We start from the raw sequence: 26,990 nt of genomic DNA on the forward strand, positions 1-26,990 counted from the left end.
GCAGATGATTGGTATATATCAGATATGTGACTATTGCAGGTGATTGGTATATATCAGATATGTGACTATTGCAGATGATTGGTATATATCAGATATGTGACTATTGCAGGTGATTGGTATATATCAGATATGTGACTATTGCAGATGATTGGTATATATCAGATATGTGACTATTGCAGATGATTGGTATATATCAGATATGTGACTATTGCAGGTGATTGGTATATATCAGATATGTGACTATTGCAGGTGATTGGTATATATCAGATATGTGACTATTGCAGATGATTGGTATATATCAGATATGTGACTATTGCAGATGATTGGTATATATCAGATATGTGACTATTGCAGGTGATTGGTATATATCAGATATGTGACTATTGCAGGTGATTGGTATATATCAGATATGTGACTATTGCAGATGATTGGTATATATCAGATATGTGACTATTGCAGGTGATTGGTATATATCAGATATGTGGCTATTACTAGGGTCTATGTTGGATATGACCCCTCAGTTGGTGACGGTAGCTGGGTGTTGTGAAGGGTCCTCGGGACATCAGCAGCTGTGATTTGTGGTTATTGCAGAGGACAGAACACCAGGCACCCGGAAGAGGAGACTATTACAACCTAGGTGCAGCTATATCCTCAAATTGCGCCCAACGGGGTGAAAATGCGACTAAACCGCGCATATGTCCCATCGCAATTTTGTGCTGAATGTGCGTCTTATTCGCACCGCGATTGCGACAATAGTATAATGCACCAGTACTCTGAACATTGCTATGGGCTTTGCATGCCGCAGTGCTGAGCACACAGGAGCTAAATTAAGATGAAGATACAAAACTCAGAGTCTCTACCCGCGGTAAAGCATCTAATTTTGTGGCATGCGCAAAGACAATGGGTGAATTAAGCCACACCCGTACTGTGACCAGCTAAGCAGAGAGTTAGGGCTCATTCACACCACCTGCTTCTCCCACAGAATTCCGTGCACGCCGAAGAAACATGGAAGATGATACATTGTGCGTTAGGAGCGATTGCGGAGTCAGACAGGAAATGCTGTATTGTACCCCCCCTGTCTCCTCCGCGTATACACATAGGACGCAGCGCATTGCACAGACAACATCTGGCCCTTAGACGCAGCTTGGTAGCTTTGGGCCTCATTCAGAGATGCACGCAAGTTCTCTATGCGTGCGCACCTTGGATCCAGAGTTGTACACAAATCAGCCGCATCAGCGTTTGTGGGTTAGTGGTGGGTGTAACTTTGGCGGCCAATGTGCGTTTCCGCGCAGGATAAATAGGTGTGCAGGCGGAATTGCGGGATATTCAGAGGTGAAGGTACCATCTGATTTCGGATGGATCTCTTAAACCGAGGATTGTGCTGGTGCAAAATGCGCATTTATAGAGGTGACGGCGACTTGCACAAGTGGATGGCGAGGCCCCACGTGTCCTCTTTCAATTAAAAACAATCGGTAATGTGTAAAACGACACGTGCAGTCCACATAAACGTATCACTAAGTAGGTGACGCAAAGCGAACGGGCTCTCTCCGAGCACTGAGCTGTGTATAATGGGGCGAGACTACGGTTCCTCTTTCTTCCTGTCATTGCAATGTATACAGCCAGTATGTAACCCTGCCTGGCTCTCGGGGAGGTGGGCATTGACCACACGACTCTGGGGAAGAAGGTTTCGTTTGATTTAGCTGATCATTTAGAAGAGATACTTAAGCCCATAGGAAATTAAGGCTAATGGCTGTGCTACCATTATGTACATGATTCATGTGTGCAGCCGCTGTACAGCTATATATTGGGGCGTAGTGAGGTGGAAACCTGCGTATTTGGGAAGTGACATTTTTTGACGAAACTCTTCTCTTCTTTCTTTTTGTGTTTAAATCTCACCAGGGAAAAGGAAGGAGAGAAGACGAGTCCTCTCCCCAGCAGGAGCAGGCGTCCAGCTCCCTGGATGAATTCATCCTCTTGTCCGCATAACTCTGGCCGGGTCTGTGTACAGTACCTGCATCATAACTCGTCTTCTCGTAAGCCTGCAGCCACGCAAGACACTAACCGTGGCCCCTTCTCTTGTGGCACCCGCTGTGGGCAAAGTGCGTGTGGTCCCTTCAGGAGTACTGCTCGGATACGCCAGCAATCGGGAAGGCTTTTGAACCGACCTGCATCCCGTTCTGCTCATAATTCCACTCTGTGGAACCCAAGATCAAAAGAACAATCAAAGTTAAAAATTATTTTTAGAGAAGTTTTTATCCTTGTGGGCTGTATATCGGGCACCACTCAATGGAACATCCTGGCCGCGTGGTTTGTTGCTGGATATTCAGGAACCGACCATGCAAGGTGGAAGCTGGTACTGGGATCACCAGAACCTATACTGGGCCTTAGGGCAGGTGTCTTCTAGCTGGTGATGTCGCCCTTTTTATCGAATGCATATGAAAGCGATTATTTTGAATTGCCGGATGACCCAGTTAAAGAGCCTTGGCCATTAGAATTTTAAACGTACCACATTAGTGCCTTCCGTGTATAGGACATTTGTAAGCGATTGATGGAACCCTTCTATAAGCACTGACAAAGACCCTGGCTTGCGTTTTTTTTTTTTTTGTTTTCCTCAATAAATTGGATGTTTGTTTTAAAGAATGAAACCTGCAGAAGTCGGCGTCCCTCAGCCCCTATTCCTGAGCTTGCGTCTCGTCTGAGAAGGAGATATAGATTTCCTATTGTATCTAGATATATCACAGATTGTGAGACCGGGTTCCCTTTGAAGCTCTTCATAGTGTGGGATTATACAGGAGCCGTACTGATCTCATAAGGACGTACTGAGTGTAGTTAGGGTAAGAAACGTATAGTTTCGAATGTAAGGTGCCAAGAATATCGTTTTGCTGTGGACGGATGTTCCGCCCTGTCCTGTTTGTGGATGACATCTTCTGCCGCTCTTAGATACAGGCACGTGGTTAATGGTCACCGCTGATTGCAGTGGGAATAGGTGACCCTGGTACAGTGGTGATTTTGTGAGACATATGTTACACAGATTACCTTGAAGGTGGGATGGGATTGTATGTTCATGGTGTGTGAGATTCCATGTGCTTCCAGCTTGTAACATACGTGTCTGTGCTCTTCAAACGTCTGTCAGGGCGCGTTGGCACACCTACTGTATGAGGGCGTTGGCACGACTGTGAGGGCGCATTGGCACACCTACTGTATGAGGGCGTTGGGACGTCTGTGATGGCGCATTGGCACACCTACTGTATGAGGGCGTTGGTACGTCTGTGAGGGCGCGTTGGCACGTCTGTGAGGGTAATGTCACACCTGCTGTATGAGGGCGTTGGTACGTCTGTGAGGGCTTTGGCACATCTGTGAGGGCGCGTTGGCACATCTGTGAGGGCGTTGTCACACCTACTGTATGAGGGGGTTGGTACGCCTGTGAGGGCGTTGTCACACCTACTGTATGAGGGCGTTGGCATGTCTGTGAGGGTGTTAGCATGTCTGTGAGTGCGTTGGCACACCTACTGTGTGAGGGCGTTAGTACGTCTGTGAGGGCGCGTTGGCATGTCTGTGAGGGCGTGTTGGCACACCTGTGTGAGGGCGTTCGCACGTCTGTGAGGGGATTGGTACGTCTGTGAGGGCGCGTTGGCACGTCTGTGAGGGCGCGTTGGCACACCTACTGTATGAGGGCGTTGGTACGTCTGTGAGGGCACGTTGGCACGTCTGTGAGGGCAATGTCACACCTACTGTATGAGGGCGTTGGTACGTCTGTGAGGGCTTTGGCACATCTGTGAGGGCGTTGTCACACCTACTGTATGAGGGCGTTGGTACGTCTGTGAGGGCTTTGGCACATCTGTGAGGGCGCGTTGGCACTTGTGTAAGGGCGTTGTCACACCTACTGTATGAGGGGGTTGGTACGTCTGTAAGGGCGTTGTCACACCTACTGTATGAGGGCGTTGGCATGTCTGTGAGGGCGTTGGCATGTCTGTGAGTGCGTTGGCACACCTACTGTGTGGGGGCGTTAGCATGTCTGTGAGGGCGCGTTGGTACGTCTGTGAGGGCGTTGTCACACCTACTGTATGAGGGCGTTGGCACGTCTGTGAGGGCGCGTTGGCACACCTACTGTATGAGGGCGTTGGTACGTCTGTGAGGGCATGTTGGCACGTCTGTGAGGGCAATGTCACACCTACTGTATGAGGGCGTTGGTACGTCTGTGAGGGCTTTGGCACATCTGTGAGGGCGCGTTGGCACTTGTGTAAGGGCGTTGTCACACCTACTGTATGAGGGGGTTGGTACGTCTGTAAGGGCGTTGTCACACCTACTGTATGAGGGCGTTGGCATGTCTGTGAGTGCGTTGGCACACCTACTGTGTGAGGGCGTTAGCATGTCTGTGAGGGCGCGTTGGCACGTCTGTGAGGGCGTTGTCACACCTACTGTATGAGGGCGTTGGTACATCTGTGAGGGCGTTGGCATGTCTGTGAGGGCGTTGTCACACCTACTGTATGACGGCATTGGTACGTCTGTGAGGGCGTTGGTACGTCTGTGAGGGCTTTGGCACATCTGTGATGGCGCGTTGGCACTTGTGTAAGGGCGTTGTCACACCTACTGTATGAGGGGGTTGGTACGTCTGTAAGGGCGTTGTCACACCTACTGTATGAGGGCGTTGGTACGCCTGTGAGGGCGTTGTCACACCTACTGTATGAGGGCGTTGGTACGCCTGTGAGGGCGTTGTCACACCTACTGTATGAGGGTGTTGGTACGCCTGTGAGGGCGTTGTCACACCTACTGTATGAGGGCGTTAGTACGCCTGTGAGGGCGTTGTCACACCTACTGTATGAGGGCGTTGGTACGCCTGTGAGGGCGTTGTCACACCTACTGTATGAGGGCGTTGGCATGTCTGTGAGGGCGTTGGCATGTCTGTGAGGGCATTGGCACACCTACTGTGTGAGGGCGTTGGTACGTCTGTGAGGGCGCGTTGGCATGTCTGTGAGGGCGTTGTCACACCTACTCTATGAGGGCGTTGGTACGTCTGTGCGAGTGTTGGCATGTCTGTGAGAGCATTGGCACACCTATGAGGGCATGGATTAAAGTTGGTTCATGCATTATGGTAGAGGCTGAAGTATAATTACAGGTATTGCATCATGTTACAGCGAGCACTAGATGTAAGGTGCATTCTGGGCTGTCTCTCCCTCCGGTGTGTGTGTGTCCGGTTGGCGTTGCCCCGCACAGTCTGCAACTAGAGCCGGGTACAGTATATGCCCCCATAGTAGTATATCTCTATCCCTGATCACTGAACAGACGGTTACCATTTGTAATCATCGAAACCGCAACAACATGTCCGCGACATTCATGCGCTCATCTCCATTATACTGTACCTGTGTGTTCCCGTCTGTATATTTTTAAAACATGAGCGCGCAGGACCACGATTGGGTATAGTGCACCGGTTACACACTGTCACGTGGCACAGTACAAGGACTGTAACGTAGAGAGAAGGCAGTGTCTCCTCGCCCCATTGCATCCCCTTGTATAGGGAGCGAGAGAGTCACAGGTGATCTCCCAGCACACGGGGTCCTGTCTCTGCAGTGAGGCCTCAGGTTACTGTATTAGAGCTCAGAGACCCGTCTTACCTGCTGTATTAGAGCTCAGAGACCCGTCTTACCTGCTGTATTAGAGCTCAGAGACCCGTCTTACCTGCTGTATTAGAGCTCAGAGACCCGTCTTACCTGCTCCACGCTCACTCCTTACGGTGTCTGCACCGCTGTCAGCGATGGTTACAGTGATGACACCCTGATGTACAGTGTTATACCCCTCTGCGGATGTGATTGTATACACTCTGGTGCCTGTAAATATTACACCAACGCTCAGGTACGTGGCGCCAAGTTCTCTCTCTTCTTGTACTGAACTGTTTGATATAATCTGTGTAACATTCTGCAATAAGAATAAACGGTGTTCTATGTAAGTACGGGATCACTGTACGTTGTCTCTGTGTATTTCTGGGGGTAAACGGTTAATAGTGAATTATTGCGGCCAATTGCCATTTTGATTTGTTAATATAACTTGCACTATAGGGAATGAAGCCAATATGTCGGCACATATATACATACAGTGGATGCTGGTGTAAGTCTCACACTATAATAAATATATCTGTAGCTCCCGCACTCCTGAACGGTGTCCGATTTCTGTGGAAGTTGGAATATTAAGACAAATGGATGTTATTAACCACTCAATGAAGCTAATAGCCGCCGCCAGTCTGACACATTAAACGCAGTCAGGTGAGGTAGCACACACCTACAGACGGTTAACCGCTCTATACGTACATACCAGCTGCTATATTATACGGCACCAGGAAGTCACATGTGTACATGCGTAATAACCCTTATATAAGGACTAGCGGTCGGCAGGTGAGTTACCTGCTCTGTCTTTGCAGTGTGTGTAACGCGTCACAGTTACGTATGGCATCCCTTCCTAGTTGGGGGGGACATACGGGTGTAGCCCAAAGGTCAGTCATTATTGGGTGTGTTGCTCACTTATTTGCAGATTGTAGTTTATAAAACATGGCTGTGTTAGGCAAATTGTGAGTGAGCCCACTCCCCTGGCTGAGAAGTAACCCCTCACAGGAATGGTCTCAGGATGTGTTACTGTTGGCATGACACAGGACTGATGGTAGCGCTCACCTTTCCTTCTCCGGACAAATGTTTTCCCAGATGCCCCATATAATCTGAAAGGGGATTCATCAGCGAAAATAACTTTATCCCAGTCCTCAGCAGTCCAATCCCTGTACCTTCTGCAGAATATCAGTCTGTCCCTGATGTTTTTCCTGGAGAGAAGTGGCTTCTTTGCTGTCCTTCTTGACACCAGGCCATCCTCCAAAGTCTTCGTCCTGTGTCATGCCAACAGTAACGCATCCTGAGACCATTCATGTGTGGGGCTGTTCCTCAGCCAGGGGAGTGGGCTCACTCACAATTTTGCCTAAGAACACAGCCATGAATAAAGAATGGTACCAAAACATCCTCCGAGAGCAACTTCTCCCAACCATCCAAGAACAGTTTGGTGAGGAACAATGCCTATTCCAGCATGATGGAGCACCTTGCCATAAGGTAAAAGTGATCACTAAGTGGCTCGGGGAACAAAACATCATAATTTTGGGTCCATGGCCAGGAAACTCCCCAGACCTTAATTCCATTGAGAATTTGTGGTCAATCCTCAAAAGGCGGGTGGACAAACTAAAAACCACAAATTCTGACAAACATTGATTAGGCAAGAATGGGCGGCTATCAGTCAGTATGTGGCCCAGAAGGTGAGTGACAGCATGCCAGGGCGAATTGCAGAGGTCTTGAAAAAGAAGGGTCAACACTGCAAATATTGACTCTGCATAAAGTTAATGTAATTGTCAAGAAAAGCCTCTGACACTTATGAAATTCTTGTAATGTTACCTCAGTATACCATAGTAACATCTGACACTTATGTAATGCTGTAATGTTACCTCAGTATACCACAGTAACATCTGACACTTATGTAATGCTGTAGTGTTACCTCAGTATACCATAGTAACATCTGACACTTATGCAATGCTGTAATGTTACCTCAGTATATCATAGTAACATCTGACACTTATGTAATGTTACCTCAGTATACCATAGTAACATCTGACATTTATGTAATGTTACCTCAGTATACCATAGTAACATCTGACACATGTAATGTTACCTCAGTATACCATAGTAACATCTGACACTTATGCAATGCTGTAATGTTACCTCAGTATACCATAGTAACATCTGACACTTATGTAATGTTACCTCAGTATACCATAGTAACATCTGACACTTATGTAATGTTACCTCAGTATACCATAGTAACATCTGACATTTATGTAAAGTTACCTCAGTATACCATAGTAACATCTGACACTTATGTAATGTTACCTCAGTATACCATAGTAACATCTGACACTTATGCAATGCTGTAATGTTACCTCAGTATACCATAGTAACATCTGACACTTATGCAATGCTGTAATGTTACCTCAGTATACCATAGTAACATCTGACACTTATGAAATTCTTGTAATGTTACCTCAGTATGCCATAGTAACATGTGACACTTATGTAATGCTGTAATGTTACCTCAGTATATCATAGTAACATCTAACACTTATGTCATGCTACCTCAGTATACCATAGTAACATCTGACACTTATGTAATGCTGTAATGTTACCTCAGTATACCATAGTAACATCTGACACTTATGTAATGTTACCTCAGTATACCATAGTAACATCTGACACTTATGCAATGCTGTAATGTTACCTCAGTATACCATAGTAACATCTGACACTTATGTAATGTTACCTCAGTATACCATAGTAACATCTGACACTTATGTAATGTTACCTCAGTATACCATAGTAACATCTGACATTTATGTAATGTTACCTCAGTATACCATAGTAACATCTGACACTTATGTAATGTTACCTCAGTATACCATAGTAACATCTGACACTTATGCAATGCTGTAATGTTACCTCAGTATACCATAGTAACATCTGACACTTATGTAATGTTACCTCAGTATACCATAGTAACATCTGACACTTATGTAATGTTACCTCAGTATACCATAGTAACATCTGACACTTATGTAATGTTACCTCAGTATACCATACTAACATCTGACATTTATGTAATGTTACCTCAGTATACCATAGTAACATCTGACACTTATGTAATGTTACCTCAGTATACCATAGTAACATCTGACATTTATGTAATGTTACCTCAGTATACCATAGTAACATCTGACACTTATGTAATGTTACCTCAGTATACCATAGTAACATCTGACATTTATGTAATGTTACCTCAGTATACCATAGTAACATCTGACACTTATGCAATGCTGTAATGTTACCTCAGTATACCATAGTAACATCTGACACTTAGGCAATGCTGTAATGTTACCTCAGTATACCATAGTAACATCTGACACTTATGTAATGTTACCTCAGTATACCATAGTAACATCTGACACTTATGTAATGTTACCTCAGTATACCATAGTAACATCTGACATTTATGTAATGTTACCTCAGTATACCATAGTAACATCTGACACTTATGCAATGCTGTAATGTTACCTCAATATACCATAGTAACATCTGACACTTATGTAATGTTACCTCAGTATACCATAGTAACATCTGACATTTATGTAATGTTACCTCAGTATACCATAGTAACATCTGACACTTATGTAATGTTACCTCAGTATACCATAGTAACATCTGACATTTATGTAATGTTACCTCAGTATACCATAGTAACATCTGACACTTATGCAATGCTGTAATGTTACCTCAGTATACCATAGTAACATCTGACACTTAGGCAATGCTGTAATGTTACCTCAGTATACCATAGTAACATCTGACACTTATGTAATGTTACCTCAGTATACCATAGTAACATCTGACACTTATGTAATGTTACCTCAGTATACCATAGTAACATCTGACATTTATGTAATGTTACCTCAGTATACCATAGTAACATCTGACACTTGTGCAATGCTGTAATGTTACCTCAGTATACCATAGTAACATCTGACACTTATGTAATGTTACCTCAGTATACCATAGTAACATCTGACACTTATGTAATGTTACCTCAGTATACCATAGTAATATCTGACACTTATGTAATGTTACCTCAGTATACCATAGTAACATCTGACATTTATGTAATGTTACCTCAGTATACCATAGTAACATCTGACACTTATGTAATGTTACCTCAGTATACCATAGTAACATCTGACACTTATGCAATGCTGTAATGTTACCTCAGTATACCATAGTAACATCTGGCACTTATGTCATGCTGTAATGTTACCTCAGTATACCATAGTAACATCTGACACTTATGCAATGCTGTAATGTTACCTCAGTATACCATAGTAACATCTGACACTTATGAAATTCTTGTAATGTTACCTCAGTATGCCATAGTAACATGTGACACTTATGTAATGCTGTAGTGTTACCTCAGTATACCATAGTAACATCTGACACTTATGCAATGCTGTAATGTTACCTCAGTATATCATAGTAACATCTAACACTTATGTCATGCTACCTCAGTATACCATAGTAACATCTGACACTTATGTAATGCTGTAATGTTACCTCAGTATACCATAGTAACATCTGACACTTATGTAATGTTACCTCAGTATACCATAGTAACATCTGACACTTATGCAATGCTGTAATGTTACCTCAGTATACCATAGTAACATCTGACACTTATGTAATGTTACCTCAGTATACCATAGTAACATCTGACACTTATGTAATGTTACCTCAGTATACCATAGTAACATCTGACATTTATGTAATGTTACCTCAGTATACCATAGTAACATCTGACACTTATGTAATGTTACCTCAGTATACCATAGTAACATCTGACACTTATGCAATGCTGTAATGTTACCTCAGTATACCATAGTAACATCTGACATTTATGTAATGTTACCTCAGTATACCATAGTAACATCTGACACTTATGTAATGTTACCTCAGTATACCATAGTAACATCTGACACTTATGCAATGCTGTAATGTTACCTCAGTATACCATAGTAACATCTGACACTTATGTAATGTTACCTCAGTATACCATAGTAACATCTGACACTTATGTAATGTTACCTCAGTATACCATAGTAACATCTGACACTTATGTAATGTTACCTCAGTATACCATACTAACATCTGACATTTATGTAATGTTACCTCAGTATACCATAGTAACATCTGACACTTATGTAATGTTACCTCAGTATACCATAGTAACATCTGACATTTATGTAATGTTACCTCAGTATACCATAGTAACATCTGACACTTATGTAATGTTACCTCAGTATACCATAGTAACATCTGACATTTATGTAATGTTACCTCAGTATACCATAGTAACATCTGACACTTATGCAATGCTGTAATGTTACCTCAGTATACCATAGTAACATCTGACACTTAGGCAATGCTGTAATGTTACCTCAGTATACCATAGTAACATCTGACACTTATGTAATGTTACCTCAGTATACCATAGTAACATCTGACACTTATGTAATGTTACCTCAGTATACCATAGTAACATCTGACACTTATGCAATGCTGTAATGTTACCTCAGTATACCATAGTAACATCTGACACTTATGTCATGCTGTAATGTTACCTCAGTATACCATAGTAACATCTGACACTTATGTAATGTTACCTCAGTATACCATAGTAACATCTGACACTTATGTAATGTTACCTCAGTATACCATAGTAACATCTGACACTTATGCAATGCTGTAATGTTACCTCAGTATACCATAGTAACATCTGACACTTATGTCATGCTGTAATGTTACCTCAGTATACCATAGTAACATCTGACACTTATGTAATGTTACCTCAGTATACCATAGTAACATCTGACATTTATGTAATGTTACCTCAGTATACCATAGTAACATCTGACTCTTGTCATGTCTGTAATGCTACCTCAGTATATGCTACCTCAGTATACCATAGTAACATCTGACACTTATGTAATGTTACCTCAGTATACCATAGTAACATCTGACACTTATGCAATGCTGTAATGTTACCTCAGTATACCATAGTAACATCTGACACTTATGTAATGCTGTAATGTTACCTCAGTATACCATAGTAACATCTGACACTTATGTAATGCTGTAATGCTACCTCAGTATACCATAGTAACATCTGCCAAAAAGGTCTAAAAACACTGAAGCAGCAAACTTTGTGAAAACCAATACTTGTGTCATTCTCAAAACTTTTGGCCATGGCTGTACAATTATTCAAACAGGCTCTCAAGACCCACTACTTCATCACAGCCTTCCAGCTCTCATCCTAACCCGCTGCTCCATGCTCCTTCCTCCGGGTCTACCCCATCTGTGTCACGTCTGTTTCTTCCCCTCCCCTTTACAATGTAAACTCTCACAAGCAGGGCCCTCTGCCTTCTTGTGCTTCTCCTTACTTATACTTTCATCTAATCCTTAAACTAACTTAAAACCCTGAACAGAATGGTATAGCAGGAAGAAAGTACTCTGTGAAAGCAGCAATGTGTGCGTTTAATGTAGCAACATTACAGTGAAGCAATCATTTATCCAGTAAGGCTGCAGGGAAAACACTGTATGAATAGTGGAGTATTTGGAAGCAAGGCCTATGTACATGTCTCAAAAGAAAAAAAACATTCAAATAGGAGATAAGAACTTACTACAGTAATGTCCTGATATGAGGAGGGCGTGAAGATATCCAGGAAACCACAGACTGAGTGCTATATAGTGTGAGGAGCAGGGTCCCCAGCAGCACAGAGTATATCAGGAGATGAGTGATGTGTTAGTGGGGATAGGGGCAGTGACAGGATGTGAGGAGGGGAATGGAGGCAGCAGGAAGCAATAGACTGAGAGTAATATAGTGGAAAGAGCTTGGTCCCCAGCAGCACAGAGTATATCAGGAGATGAGAGATGTGTTAGTGAGGACAGGTTCTTCAATCATCTACTATTTCCTGTACATTGAGCCATGTAAGTCTGGACACACACACATGTGCTGCATTGCGATGACTCATGTTTCATGTGTGTCCTATGAACAGATTACCTGCATCTACTGTTCTCTATATATTTGGCTGCAGAGGACGTGGCTCGTTTCCTCGTAGAGTTTCTTTATAGGAAAAACCAACCTCGCCATCTCTTCTGTATATCTTGTGTTTCTGAGAAGCTGAATAACTCACAAGACAGACGTGTGCTGGATATGGGCCCCCCTGTAACCTGCTAATTCAGTATATGCTCAACATCTGTTTATAATTAGCATGCAGGAAATAACTGTACCGCCAGCTGAGGTGTATAATAGTCTGTAGTAATTATATAGTCTGTGTGTGATGCCAGCTGAGGTGTATAATAGTCTGTAGTAATTATATAGTCTGTGTGTGATGCCAGCTGAGGTGTATAATAGTCTGTAGTAATTATATAGTCTGTGTGTGATGCCAGCTGAGGTGTATAATAGTCTGTAGTAATTATATAGTCTGCGTGTGATGCCAGCTGAGGTGTATAATAGTCTGTAGTAATTATATAGTCTGTGTGTGATGCCAGCTGAGGTGTATAATAGTCTGTAGTAATTATATAGTCTGCGTGTGATGCCAGCTGAGGTGTATAATAGTCTGTAGTAATTATATAGTCTGCGTGTGACGCCAGCTGAGGTGTATAATAGTCTGTAGTAATTATATAGTCTGTGTGTGATGCCAGCTGAGGTGTATAATAGTCTGTAGTAATTATATAGTCTGTGTGTGATGCCAGCTGAGGTGTATAATAGTCTGTAGTAGTTATATAGTCTGTGTGTGATGCCAGCTGAGGTGTATAATAGTCTGTAGTAATTATATAGTCTGCGTGTGATGCCAGCTGAGGTGTATAATAGTCTGTAGTAATTATATAGTCTGTGTGTGATGCCAGCTGAGGTGTATAATAGTCTGTAGTAATTATATAGTCTGCGTGTGATGCCAGCTGAGGTGTATAATAGTCTGTAGTAATTATATAGTCTGCGTGTGATGCCAGCTGAGGTGTATAATAGTCTGTAGTAATTATATAGTCTGCGTGTGACGCCAGCTGAGGTGTATAATAGTCTGTAGTAATTATATAGTCTGCGTGTGATGCCAGCTGAGGTGTATAATAGTCTGTAGTAATTATATAGTCTGTGTGTGACGCCAGCTGAGGTATATAATAGTCTGTAGTAATTATATAGTCTGTGTGTGATGCCAGCTGAGGTGTATAATAGTCTGTAGTAATTAAATAGTCTGCGTGTGATGCCAGCTGAGGTGTATAATAGTCTGTAGTAATTATATAGTCTGCGTGTGACGCCAGCTGAGGTGTATAATAGTCTGTAGTAATTATATAGTCTGCGTGTGATGCCAGCTGAGGTGTATAATAGTCTGTAGTAATTATATAGTCTGTGTGTGATGCCAGCTGAGGTGTATAATAGTCTGTAGTAATTATATAGTCTGTGTGTGATGACAGCTGAGGTGTATAATAGTCTGTAGTAATTATATAGTCTGTGTGTGATGACAGCTGAGGTGTATAATAGTCTGTAGTAATTATATAGTCTGTGTGTGATGCCAGCTGAGGTGTATAATAGTCTGTAGTAATTATATAGTCTGCGTGTGATGCCAGCTGAGGTGTATAATAGTCTGTAGTAATTATATAGTCTGTGTGTGACGCCAGCTGAGGTGTATAATAGTCTGTAGTAATTATATAGTCTGCGTGTGATGCCAGCTGAGGTGTATAATAGTCTGTAGTAATTATATAGTCTGCGTGTGATGCCAGCTGAGGTGTATAATAGTCTGTAGTAATTATATAGTCTGTGTGTGACGCCAGCTGAGGTGTATAATAGTCTGTAGTAATTATATAGTCTGTGTGTGATGCCAGCTGAGGTGTATAATAGTCTGTAGTAATTATATAGTCTGTGTGTGATGCCAGCTGAGGTGTATAATAGTCTGTAGTAATTATATAGTCTGTGTGTGATGCCAGCTGAGGTGTATAATAGTCTGTAGTAATTATATAGTCTGCGTGTGATGCCAGCTGAGGTGTATAATAGTCTGTAGTAATTATATAGTCTGCGTGTGACGCCAGCTGAGGTGTATAATAGTCTGTAGTAATTATATAGTCTGTGTGTGATGCCAGCTGAGGTGTATAATAGTCTGTAGTAATTATATAGTCTGTGTGTGATGCCAGCTGAGGTGTATAATAGTCTGTAGTAATTATATTGTCTGTGTGTGACGCCAGCTGAGGTGTATAATAGTCTGTAGTAATTATATAGTCTGCGTGTGATGCCAGCTGAGGTGTATAATAGTCTGTAGTAATTATATAGTCTGTGTGTGACGCCAGCTGAGGTGTATAATAGTCTGTAGTAATTATATAGTCTGCGTGTGATGCCAGCTGAGGTGTATAATAGTCTGTAGTAATTATATAGTCTGCGTGTGACGCCAGCTGAGGTGTATAATAGTCTGTAGTAATTATATAGTCTGCGTGTGATGCCAGCTGAGGTGTATAATAGTCTGTAGTAATTATATAGTCTGTGTGTGATGCCAGCTGAGGTGTATAATAGTCTGTAGTAATTATATAGTCTGTGTGTGATGCCAGCTGAGGTGTATAATAGTCTGTAGTAATTATATAGTCTGCGTGTGATGCCAGCTGAGGTGTATAATAGTCTGTAGTAATTATATAGTCTGTGTGTGACGCCAGCTGAGGTGTATAATAGTCTGTAGTAATTATATAGTCTGTGTGTGACGCCAGCTGAGGTGTATAATAGTCTGTAGTAATTATATAGTCTGTGTGTGATGCCAGCTGAGGTGTATAATAGTCTGTAGTAATTATATAGTCTGTGTGTGATGCCAGCTGAGGTGTATAATAGTCTGTAGTAATTATATAGTCTGCGTGTGATGCCAGCTGAGGTGTATAATAGTCTGTAGTAATTATATAGTCTGTGTGTGATGCCAGCTGAGGTGTATAATAGTCTGTAGTAATTATATAGTCTGTGTGTGATGCCAGCTGTGGTGTATAATAGTCTGTAGTAATTATATAGTCTGTGTGTGATGCCAGCTGAGGTATATAATAGTCTGTAGTAATTATATAGTCTGTGTGTGATGCCAGCTGAGGTGTATAATAGTCTGTAGTAATTATATAGTCTGCGTGTGACGCCAGCTGAGGTGTATAATAGTCTGTAGTAATTATATAGTCTGCGTGTGATGCCAGCTGAGGTGTATAATAGTCTGTAGTAATTATATAGTCTGTGTGTGACGCCAGCTGAGGTGTATAATAGTCTGTAGTAATTATATAGTCTGCGTGTGACGCCAGCTGAGGTGTATAATAGTCTGTAGTAATTATATAGTCTGTGTGTGATGCCAGCTGAGGTGTATAATAGTCTGTAGTAATTATATAGTCTGTGTGTGATGCCAGCTGAGGTGTATAATAGTCTGTAGTAATTATATAGTCTGCTTGTGACGCCAGCTGAGGTGTATAATAGTCTGTAGTAATTATATAGTCTGCGTGTGATGCCAGCTGAGGTGTATAATAGTCTGTAGTAATTATATAGTCTGTGTGTGATGCCAGCTGAGGTGTATAATAGTCTGTAGTAATTATATAGTCTGTGTGTGATGCCAGCTGAGGTGTATAATAGTCTGTAGTAATTATATAGTCTGCGTGTGACGCCAGCTGAGGTGTATAATAGTCTGTAGTAATTATATAGTCTGCGTGTGATGCCAGCTGAGGTGTATAATAGTCTGTAGTAATTATATAGTCTGTGTGTGATGCCAGCTGAGGTGTATAATAGTCTGTAGTAATTATATAGTCTGCGTGTGATGCCAGCTGAGGTGTATAATAGTCTGTAGTAATTATATAGTCTGCGTGTGATGCCAGCTGAGGTGTATATTAGTCTGTAGTAATTATATAGTCTGCGTGTGATGCCAGCTGAGGTGTATAATAGTCTGTAGTAATTATATAGTCTGTGTGTGATGCCAGCTGAGGTGTATAATAGTCTGTAGTAATTATATAGTCTGCGTGTGATGCCAGCTGAGGTGTATAATAGTCTGTAGTAATTATATAGTCTGCGTGTGATGCCAGCTGAGGTGTATAATAGTCTGTAGTAATTATATAGTCTGTGTGTGATGCCAGCTGAGGTGTATAATAGTCTGTAGTAATTATATAGTCTGTGTGTGATGCCAGCTGAGGTGTATAATAGTCTGTAGTAATTATATAGTCTGTGTGTGATGCCAGCTGAGGTGTATAATAGTCTGTAGTAATTATATAGTCTGTGTGTGATGCCAGCTGAGGTGTATAATAGTCTGTAGTAATTATATAGTCTGCGTGTGATGCCAGCTGAGGTGTATAATAGTCTGTAGTAATTATATAGTCTGCGTGTGATGCCAGCTGAGGTGTATAATAGTCTGTAGTAATTATATAGTCTGTGTGTGACGCCAGCTGAGGTGTATAATAGTCTGTAGTAATTATATAGTCTGTGTGTGACGCCAGCTGAGGTGTATAATAGTCTGTAGTAATTATATAGTCTGTGTGTGACGCCAGCTGAGGTGTATAATAGTCTGTAGTAATTATATAGTCTGCGTGTGATGCCAGCTGAGGTGTATAATAGTCTGTAGTAATTATATAGTCTGCGTGTGACGCCAGCTGAGGTGTATAATAGTCTGTAGTAATTATATAGTCTGTGTGTGATGCCAGCTGAGGTGTATAATAGTCTGTAGTAATTATATAGTCTGTGTGTGATGCCAGCTGAGGTGTATAATAGTCTGTAGTAATTATATTGTCTGTGTGTGACGCCAGCTGAGGTGTATAATAGTCTGTAGTAATTATATAGTCTGCGTGTGATGCCAGCTGAGGTGTATAATAGTCTGTAGTAATTATATAGTCTGCGTGTGACGCCAGCTGAGGTGTATAATAGTCTGTAGTAATTATATAGTCTGCGTGTGATGCCAGCTGAGGTGTATAATAGTCTGTAGTAATTATATAGTCTGTGTGTGATGCCAGCTGAGGTGTATAATAGTCTGTAGTAATTATATAGTCTGCGTGTGATGCCAGCTGAGGTGTATAATAGTCTGTAGTAATTATATAGTCTGTGTGTGATGCCAGCTGAGGTGTATAATAGTCTGTAGTAATTATATAGTCTGTGTGTGATGCCAGCTGAGGTGTATAATAGTCTGTAGTAATTATATAGTCTGTGTGTGATGCCAGCTGAGGTGTATAATAGTCTGTAGTAATTATATAGTCTGCGTGTGATGCCAGCTGAGGTGTATAATAGTCTGTAGTAATTATATAGTCTGTGTGTGACGCCAGCTGAGGTGTATAATAGTCTGTAGTAATTATATAGTCTGTGTGTGATGCCAGCTGAGGTGTATAATAGTCTGTAGTAATTATATAGTCTGCGTGTGATGCCAGCTGAGGTGTATAATAGTCTGTAGTAATTATATAGTCTGTGTGTGATGCCAGCTGAGGTGTATAATAGTCTGTAGTAATTATATAGTCTGCGTGTGATGCCAGCTGAGGTGTATAATAGTCTGTAGTAATTATATAGTCTGTGTGTGATGCCAGCTGAGGTGTATAATAGTCTGTAGTAATTATATAGTCTGTGTGTGATGCCAGCTGTGGTGTATAATAGTCTGTAGTAATTATATAGTCTGTGTGTGATGCCAGCTGAGGTATATAATAGTCTGTAGTAATTATATAGTCTGTGTGAGATGCCAGCTGAGGTGTATAATAGTCTGTAGTAATTATATAGTCTGCGTGTGACGCCAGCTGAGGTGTATAATAGTCTGTAGTAATTATATAGTCTGCGTGTGATGCCAGCTGAGGTGTATAATAGTCTGTAGTAATTATATAGTCTGTGTGTGACGCCAGCTGAGGTGTATAATAGTCTGTAGTAATTATATAGTCTGTGTGTGATGCCAGCTGAGGTGTATAATAGTCTGTAGTAATTATATAGTCTGCTTGTGACGCCAGCTGAGGTGTATAATAGTCTGTAGTAATTATATAGTCTGCTTGTGACGCCAGCTGAGGTGTATAATAGTCTGTAGTAATTATATAGTCTGCGTGTGATGCCAGCTGAGGTGTATAATAGTCTGTAGTAATTATATAGTCTGTGTGTGATGCCAGCTGAGGTGTATAATAGTCTGTAGTAATTATATAGTCTGTGTGTGATGCCAGCTGAGGTGTATAATAGTCTGTAGTAATTATATAGTCTGCGTGTGACGCCAGCTGAGGTGTATAATAGTCTGTAGTAATTATATAGTCTGTGTGTGATGCCAGCTGAGGTGTATAATAGTCTGTAGTAATTATATAGTCTGTGTGTGATGCCAGCTGAGGTGTATAATAGTCTGTAGTAATTATATAGTCTGCGTGTGATGCCAGCTGAGGTGTATAATAGTCTGTAGTAATTATATAGTCTGTGTGTGACGCCAGCTGAGGTGTATAATAGTCTGTAGTAATTATATAGTCTGTGTGTGATGCCAGCTGAGGTGTATAATAGTCTGTAGTAATTATATAGTCTGTGTGTGATGCCAGCTGAGGTGTATAATAGTCTGTAGTAATTATATAGTCTGTGTGTGATGCCAGCTGAGGTGTATAATAGTCTGTAGTAATTATATAGTCTGCGTGTGATGCCAGCTGAGGTGTATAATAGTCTGTAGTAATTATATAGTCTGCGTGTGATGCCAGCTGAGGTGTATAATAGTCTGTAGTAATTATATAGTCTGCGTGTGATGCCAGCTGAGGTGTATAATAGTCTGTAGTAATTATATAGTCTGCGTGTGATGCCAGCTGAGGTGTATAATAGTCTGTAGTAATTATATAGTCTGTGTGTGATGCCAGCTGAGGTGTATAATAGTCTGTAGTAATTATATAGTCTGTGTGTGATGCCAGCTGAGGTGTATAATAGTCTGTAGTAATTATATAGTCTGTGTGTGATGCCAGCTGAGGTGTATAATAGTCTGTAGTAATTATATAGTCTGTGTGTGATGCCAGCTGAGGTGTATAATAGTCTGTAGTAATTATATAGTCTGCGTGTGATGCCAGCTGAGGTGTATAATAGTCTGTAGTAATTATATAGTCTGTGTGTGATGCCAGCTGAGGTGTATAATAGTCTGTAGTAATTATATAGTCTGCGTGTGATGCCAGCTGAGGTGTATAATAGTCTGTAGTAATTATATAGTCTGTGTGTGATGCCAGCTGAGGTGTATAATAGTCTGTAGTAATTATATAGTCTGTGTGTGATGCCAGCTGAGGTGTATAATAGTCTGTAGTAATTATATAGTCTGCGTGTGATGCCAGCTGAGGTGTATAATAGTCTGTAGTAATTATATAGTCTGTGTGTGATGCCAGCTGGGTCGGTCCTGGGAAACGGAGCCTCTGATATTTCTCCACCACAGGCTGAAGTAATCACATTCATAGATGGGGGGTTGGGGTTACATAATTATAATGGGGTACAGTATGTAGTTGTGTATGAGGTGCACTTACAGTGAAGTACATCCCTCACCACCAGGATTGTGCACCTTCTGCTTTGTTATACAGCGTGCTGATACGTGGCCTATCTGTTATATAGCGTGCAGATACGTGGCCTATCTGTTATACAGCGTGCTGATACGTGGCCTATCTGTTATACAGCGTGCTGATACGTGGCCTATCTGTTATACAGCGTGCTGATACGTGGCCTATCTGTTATATAGCGTGCAGATACGTGGCCTATCTGTTATACAGCGTGCTGATACGTGGCCTATCTGTTATACAGCGTGCTGATACGTGGCCTATCTGTTATACAGCGTGCTGATACGTGGCCTATCTGTTATACAGCGTGCTGATACGTGGCCTATCTGTTATATAGCGTGTAGATACGTGGCCTATCTGTTATACAGCGTGCTGATACGTGGCCTATCTGTTATACAGCGTGCTGATACGTGGCCTATCTGTTATACAGCGTGCTGATACGTGGCCTATCTGTTATACAGCGTACCAAGAAGAATATAATTGCAATAAATTACAGTACAGTGAGTAAAATCAATTAACAATGTTTCATAAGTAAAAAGAATCCAAATTATCAAAGATCTGTACGTAGACAATTCTTTGAATAATAAATATTTTAGTCCACAGTCATCATGAAAAACTTTAAAACCACCATATATTTCCGTTGTATAAAGCAATAGCTGGTACCCGCAGCTTTGCCCACGATGAAAACACTTCTGCCAACATTGATTTTATTTGCGTTGTTATAATTGTATTGCGTGACCAGTAGCGCCTTTACCCACCACTCACACCAATGTCACTGTGTGCCCTGTGCACAGACTGCTATGTACCCTATCCTATTCATGTTACCTCAGGTCTAAAACCCCTCTCCCCCCACCCCTTACCAGCCACAAACACATGGTGCCACACCTATGTCACCAATGTCACTGTGTGCCCTGTGCACAGACTGCTATGTACCCTATCCTATTCATGTGACCACAGGCCCAAAGCCCCTCTCCCCCCACCCCTTACCAGCCACACACATGGTGCCACACCTATCTCACCAATGCCACTGTGTGCCCTGTGCACAGACTGTTATGTACCCTATCCTATTCATGTGACCACAGGCCCAAAGCCCCTCTCCCCCCACCCCTTACCAGCCACACACATGGTGCCACACCTATCTCACCAATGTCACTGTGTGCCCTGTGCACAGACTGCTATGTAGCCTATTCTATTCATGTGACCGCAGGCCCAAAGCACCTCTCCCCTCCCACCCCTTACCAGCCACACACATGGTGCCACACCTATCTCACCAATGTCACTGTGTGCCCTGTGCAGACTGCTATGTACCCTATCAGATTCATGTGACCACAGGCCCAAAGCCCCTCTCCCCCCACCCCTTACCAGCCACACACACATGGTGCCACACCTATCTCACCAATGCCCTGTGCACAGACTGCTATGTACCCTATCCTATTCATGTGACCACAGGCCCAAAGCCCCTCTCCCCCCACCCCTTACCAGCCACACACATGGTGCCACACCTATCTCACCAATGTCACTGTGCGCCCTGTGCACAGACTGCTATGTAGCCTATCCTATTCATGTGACCACAGGCCCAAAGCACCTCTCCCCCTCACCCCTTACTGGCCTCTCACATGGGGCCACACCTATCTCACCAATGTCACTGTGCGCCCTGTGCACAGACTGCTATGTACCCTATCCTATTCATGTGACCACAGGCCCAAAGCACCTCTCCCCCTCACCCCTTACCAGCCACACACATGGTGCCACACCTATCTCACCAATGTCACTGTGTGCCCTGTGCACAGACTGCTATGTAGCCTATCCTATTCATGTGACCGTGGGCCCAAACCCCTCTCCCCCCCCACCCCTTACCAGCCACACACATGGTGCCACACCTATCTCACCAATGCCACTGTGTGCCCTGTGCACAGACTGCTATGTAGCCTATGATGCACTACACAATGATGCAGTACAAAAATGATTCATGCAAATCGGTTCAGTAGATTTTAAAAAAACAGGCACAACGTTCTTATAATATCAGTAAAGATAAAGCACCTGTATAGAGCACGGAGAGCCGTGGCTGGTAAGGAGGGCATGGGTAGGTGTGGCAGGTAAGGAGGGCATGGATAGGTGTGGCTGGTAAGGAGGGCATGGGTAGGCATGGCTGCTAAGGAGGGCATGGGTAGGTGTGGCTGGTAAGGAGGGCATGGATAGGTGTGGCTGGTAAGGAGGTCATGGGTAGGCATGGCTGGTAAGGAGGGCATGGGTAGGTGTGGCTGGTAAGGAGGGGACAGATAGTCGTGGCCGGGAACTGTTTCCTTATTACATGGTGCACCAATAAGCACATGGTGAGAGTGTGGGCTATGTATACAGCATTGTGGGGCTTATGTAATAGCCAGCAAGATTTGGGTGAGTTTGCCCATAATTTAGAAGTAGCAATCATTTAAAGGGCAACACCATCCTGGTTTTGCCTATTACATGATTGCCAATGTAAAAAAATACGCTCAGACGTGCCGGTATCTTGCCATAGCCTGCGTCTCGCCCATTTGCCTCTTATGACTCTATGAATAGGTAATACACCACGTAATACACCACTTCCACATGTCCTGGCTGCTGAGGTCTGTACTAACGGACCCCTATCTACAGCATTACAGATGTGTCCACTGACCTCTATCTACAGCACTACAGATGTGTCCACTGACCCCTATCTACAGCACTACAGATGTGCCCACTGACCCCTATCTACAGCACTACAGATGTGCCCACTGACCCCTATCTACAGCACTACAGATGTGCCCACTGACCCCTATCTACAGCACTACAGATGTGCCCACTGACCCCTATCTACAGCACTACAGATGTGCCCACTGACCCCTATCTACAGCACTACAGATGTGTCCACTGACCCCTATCTACAGCATTACAGATGTGTCCACTGACCCCTATCTACAGCACTACAGATGTGTCCACTGACCCCTAGCTACAGCACTACAGATGTGTCCACTGACCCCTAGCTACAGCACTACAGATGTGTCCCCTGACCCCTAGCTACAGCACTACAGATGTGTCCACTGACCCCTAGCTACAGCACTACAGATGTGTCCCCTGACCCCTAGCTACAGCACTACAGATGTGTCCACTGACCCCTAGCTACAGCACTACAGATGTGTCCACTGACCCCTATCTACAGCACTACAGATGTGTCCCCTGACCCCTAGCTACAGCACTACAGATGTGTCCACTGACCCCTATCTACAGCACTACAGATGTGTCCACTGACCCCTATCTACAGCACTACAGGTGTGTCCACTGACCCCTATCTACAGCACTACAGATGTGTCCACTGACCCCTATCTACAGCACTACAGATGTGCCCACTGACACCTAGGCTCAAATTGGGGCTTTCCCACTAAGCTGCGTTGTGCGTCCTACCACACAGAACCTGTGTCTGTGACATCACTAATGCGACATAAGCACAACGCAGAGCACACTGGGTACTGTGCGCGGCTCAGACGCTAACTTGGGACCGATACGATTGATCTACGGCATGCATCGCATCGCACCACGCATCACACCACGCAGTGTTAGTTTAGTGGCCCTGATTCAGAGCTGGACGCTGTTTGCGGATGGTCGTTCCAATAAAGGGGCCGTCTATTTAAATTGTGCGCTCGCTCTTTGTGGTTTGTTGACGCCTCTATGTCTGAGCGAGCGAGCGAACGAAAAATGTGCTCGCTATTTTGTAAAGACGCCCCTTTACCGTTCGCATCATACGTCATCTCCGGTATGTATTAGATTAATCGGGAACATCGAAAGGCATCTGAACTGCTCGCAGTGCTTGTGGTAGGATTTTCTTCCCGCTATCACTGCGAGCAGTTCAGGCTAAGAGACAACTAAGTGACGTGGTCGATGACGCTCCTTTACTAATTATGCACACCCATTAAACGCCCGTTTTGACCGTTTGGTACGCCTGCGTTCGGATCTCCACTCCCCCGTTTTGAAGCACCTTCCCCTGTTACCACCCACAAATGGTACATTCTGTCACTCACATTAGCAACCCCTCGCTGTTTTGCGAGCGCACGATTTCCGACCGCAATGACTGGTTTGCGCATGCGCATTACGACCCATACGCATGCATCAGATTCAGAGCGAACGAGCGGCTCTGAATCAGGCCCAGTATGTGAAGCTACCTGAAACCATGGCTGTCAGACAGTGCTAGTACAGGCAGTCTCAGGGGAACAGACGTGCGCTGAGGAACAAGGGGTAATAGGCCTGTGGTTGTATCAGACGTGTATCAGTGTGTGACTGCATTGCGGTGGTCCCTCACCATCTCCTTACAGGCGGTAGAGGAGGAGAGACAGCAGAACTTTCTATACCTCCTCCAGCTGGACAATGAGGTTCTCATCCCCAACCAAGAGGCCATTGAATGCCGCATTTGTTACACCGATGTTTCTGCGGGTGATGGAGTCCTACTGCGAGAGTGTCTCCACAGCTTCTGCAGGTGAGTGCACGCTCATTATCTCCACCGCTGTCACACTACGCTCGGTGGGCCTGATATTGCCACATCTGCATCGTTGCCGTGTCCGATGGTCTCCTCACTGAGACCCCCCCCCGATTGCGGCGCAAATCCGCCACTGTGCGTATTAAGACGCATTCATCGAAGCTTGGGAACGCCCACTGAAATTTCATCTCTCTGCATCTAAATACGATCTGCGTCTCAGAGCAGTAACTGCGCAACCCTAAAACATCGTCCGCTTGCGTCCGACCGCCTCTGCGGCCCAGTTTCTCCGCACGCTGTACTTACATAGCATCGTGTTACACTGTGATATATAAAGCGTCCCTCTTGTGATTGAGACTTCCGATCGAGCGTATTCTGTGGCCGGTGTCATGTCCCATCCAGTGCGACCATAACAATCCTGTGCAAACGGCTTCATTTATAGCCCCAGGCAGCCTAAGGACAAGTATAAATGGTTTATCCCCAGTAGATCGCTCTTCAGAACTATTATCCATGATGTGCGGACCTCGGCCACCATTGCAGGTGACACCTGGCTGACGCACTGAATTATACACTGAGCGCCCACATTATTGTGACCGCTGGGTTAGTACTTTGTTGGGGCACCTTTTGCTGTTAATGTGGCTTGCGTTCTAGGCCGGGATTCTACTGTCTGTATGTTATGTGGGGAATATTAGCCCAAATGCGATGAAATGCGTCACCATAACGCTGCCTCTGCCAGCCTGAAGAGACGCCACGATGCGAGATGGATCCATTCTTTCCTGCTGTTGTGTCCATACCCTACCATCTGCATGGCGTGATACGTCCGATCGACCCGTTTCCCATCATTTACTGTCCCGTTCCTGTACAATCTGGAGGTGCCTCACCCTGTATGCAGCAGATAGTAATGGGGTATGGACAGGGTTTCTGTCTGTAGCCCATACGATGTACTGTGCTGCCCACTGTAGGGTGAGAGGCCGTCTGTATCGCACCGATTCAGATCATCTATAATGTGGTACACTGTTGCCCGTCTGTGGGACTGCACAAGTCTGCCCGCTCTCCGTTCCTCTCTAGCAGCTGTTTACCACCGCAGGCCGTGCCCTCAGACCCAGTTCATTGTCAGCTGGTCCACTCAGCGTACACTTTACCAACTGCCGCCCCAAAAGCAATTCACCAGCGCAGCCGATTTGCTAATGCCCCGCTGCTGCGAGCGCCAACAGTCATTCCGCGTTCAGTCCGTCCGCTGGCCTAGTTTACTCTTTATCCCATGAGTGATAGACGTCATTAGTCTCTGCTCGCCTTCACCTTTCCGTTCTTACACAGTCGGACATCCTACGTCAGCGTTATCTGCGCAATAGCTGCTTTGCGTAACATCGACCAGGGGTCACAATAATTTGGCCATTCGGTGTATGGCTTACAGAGCTAAACAGAAAAATGTAGGAGTTCCCGCTACTCCGAGACTCCCATCTGCCAAGTCACGTGACTCAGGTGGCGCGCTCCAAGTCACGTGACTCAGGTGGCGCGCTCCAAGTCACGTGACTCAGCTGGCGCGCTCCAAGTCACGTGACTCAGCTGGCGCGCTCCAAGTCTCGTGACTCAGCTGGCGCGCTCCAAGTCTCGTGACTCAGCTGGCGCGCTCCAAGTCTCGTGACTCAGCTGGCGCGCTCCAAGTCTCGTGACTCAGCTGGCGCGCTCCAAGTCACGTGACTCAGCTGGCGCGCTCCATGTCACGTGACTCAGATGGCGCGCTCCATGTCACGTGACTCAGATGGCGCGCTCCAAGTCACGTGACTCAGATGGCGCGCTCCTTCCCTCTGATTGTGTGTGGTCAGTATGTAATACTCTGATGGATAACAGGCTTCCTGTGTCCACAAAGTGACTCTCCTAACTAGTACAGTAAGCTAGCACTCCTAGTTCTGCACCCTACTGCCCATCAGAGATGTATGCCCTCCTTATACCACCTGCTGTCCGGCTCGTGCCACCTTACACCCAGTCTGGTGATATCGGGCGCTAATGACAGAAACATTTGTATTAATATTTACAACCCCCATATTCCTGCAGCTATTGCTCAGGGGATTCTCAGCCCTCAGAATATATAATCATCAAAAAAAACCAAAGCACATGAAATATAGGTCAGTGTAATAACACAAATAAGCACAATTATAATGATACCGGCCGGCACATACAAAATATAAATAAGACCTCATTAATCACAATTACTCTTAACTACCAGTCTCCCGAGCAAATATATCCAGTGTGGCCAATCGCATATTAATTCACAGCTTACTAATTAATTTGTAGTAATCATCAGAAACCTACATAAAGATATTCCAGAGCGGCCACCGATCCTTAGTAACCGGCTCATTGCACCTTATGATAGATGGCATTTAGCTGTAAGAAAAGCT

General features: G+C 44.0%; 1 protein-coding gene across 1 annotated transcript in view; it reads left to right on the top strand.

Moving 5' to 3' along the window:
* LOC148435782 (ranBP-type and C3HC4-type zinc finger-containing protein 1-like) overlaps positions 1-26,990 on the top strand; it is a 127,168-nt gene that overhangs the window by 87,444 nt on the left and 12,734 nt on the right. Inside the window, exon 9 of the mRNA XM_088465565.1 lies at positions 24,434-24,594. Within this exon, the coding sequence (XP_088321691.1) occupies positions 24,434-24,594 (161 nt within the window). The remainder of the gene's footprint in view (positions 1-24,433; positions 24,595-26,990) is intronic.

Source organism: Taudactylus pleione, unplaced genomic scaffold, assembly GCF_031769625.1.
Source record: "Taudactylus pleione unplaced genomic scaffold, aTauple2 ptg001994l, whole genome shotgun sequence".
Lineage (NCBI taxonomy): Eukaryota > Metazoa > Chordata > Amphibia > Anura > Myobatrachidae > Taudactylus > Taudactylus pleione.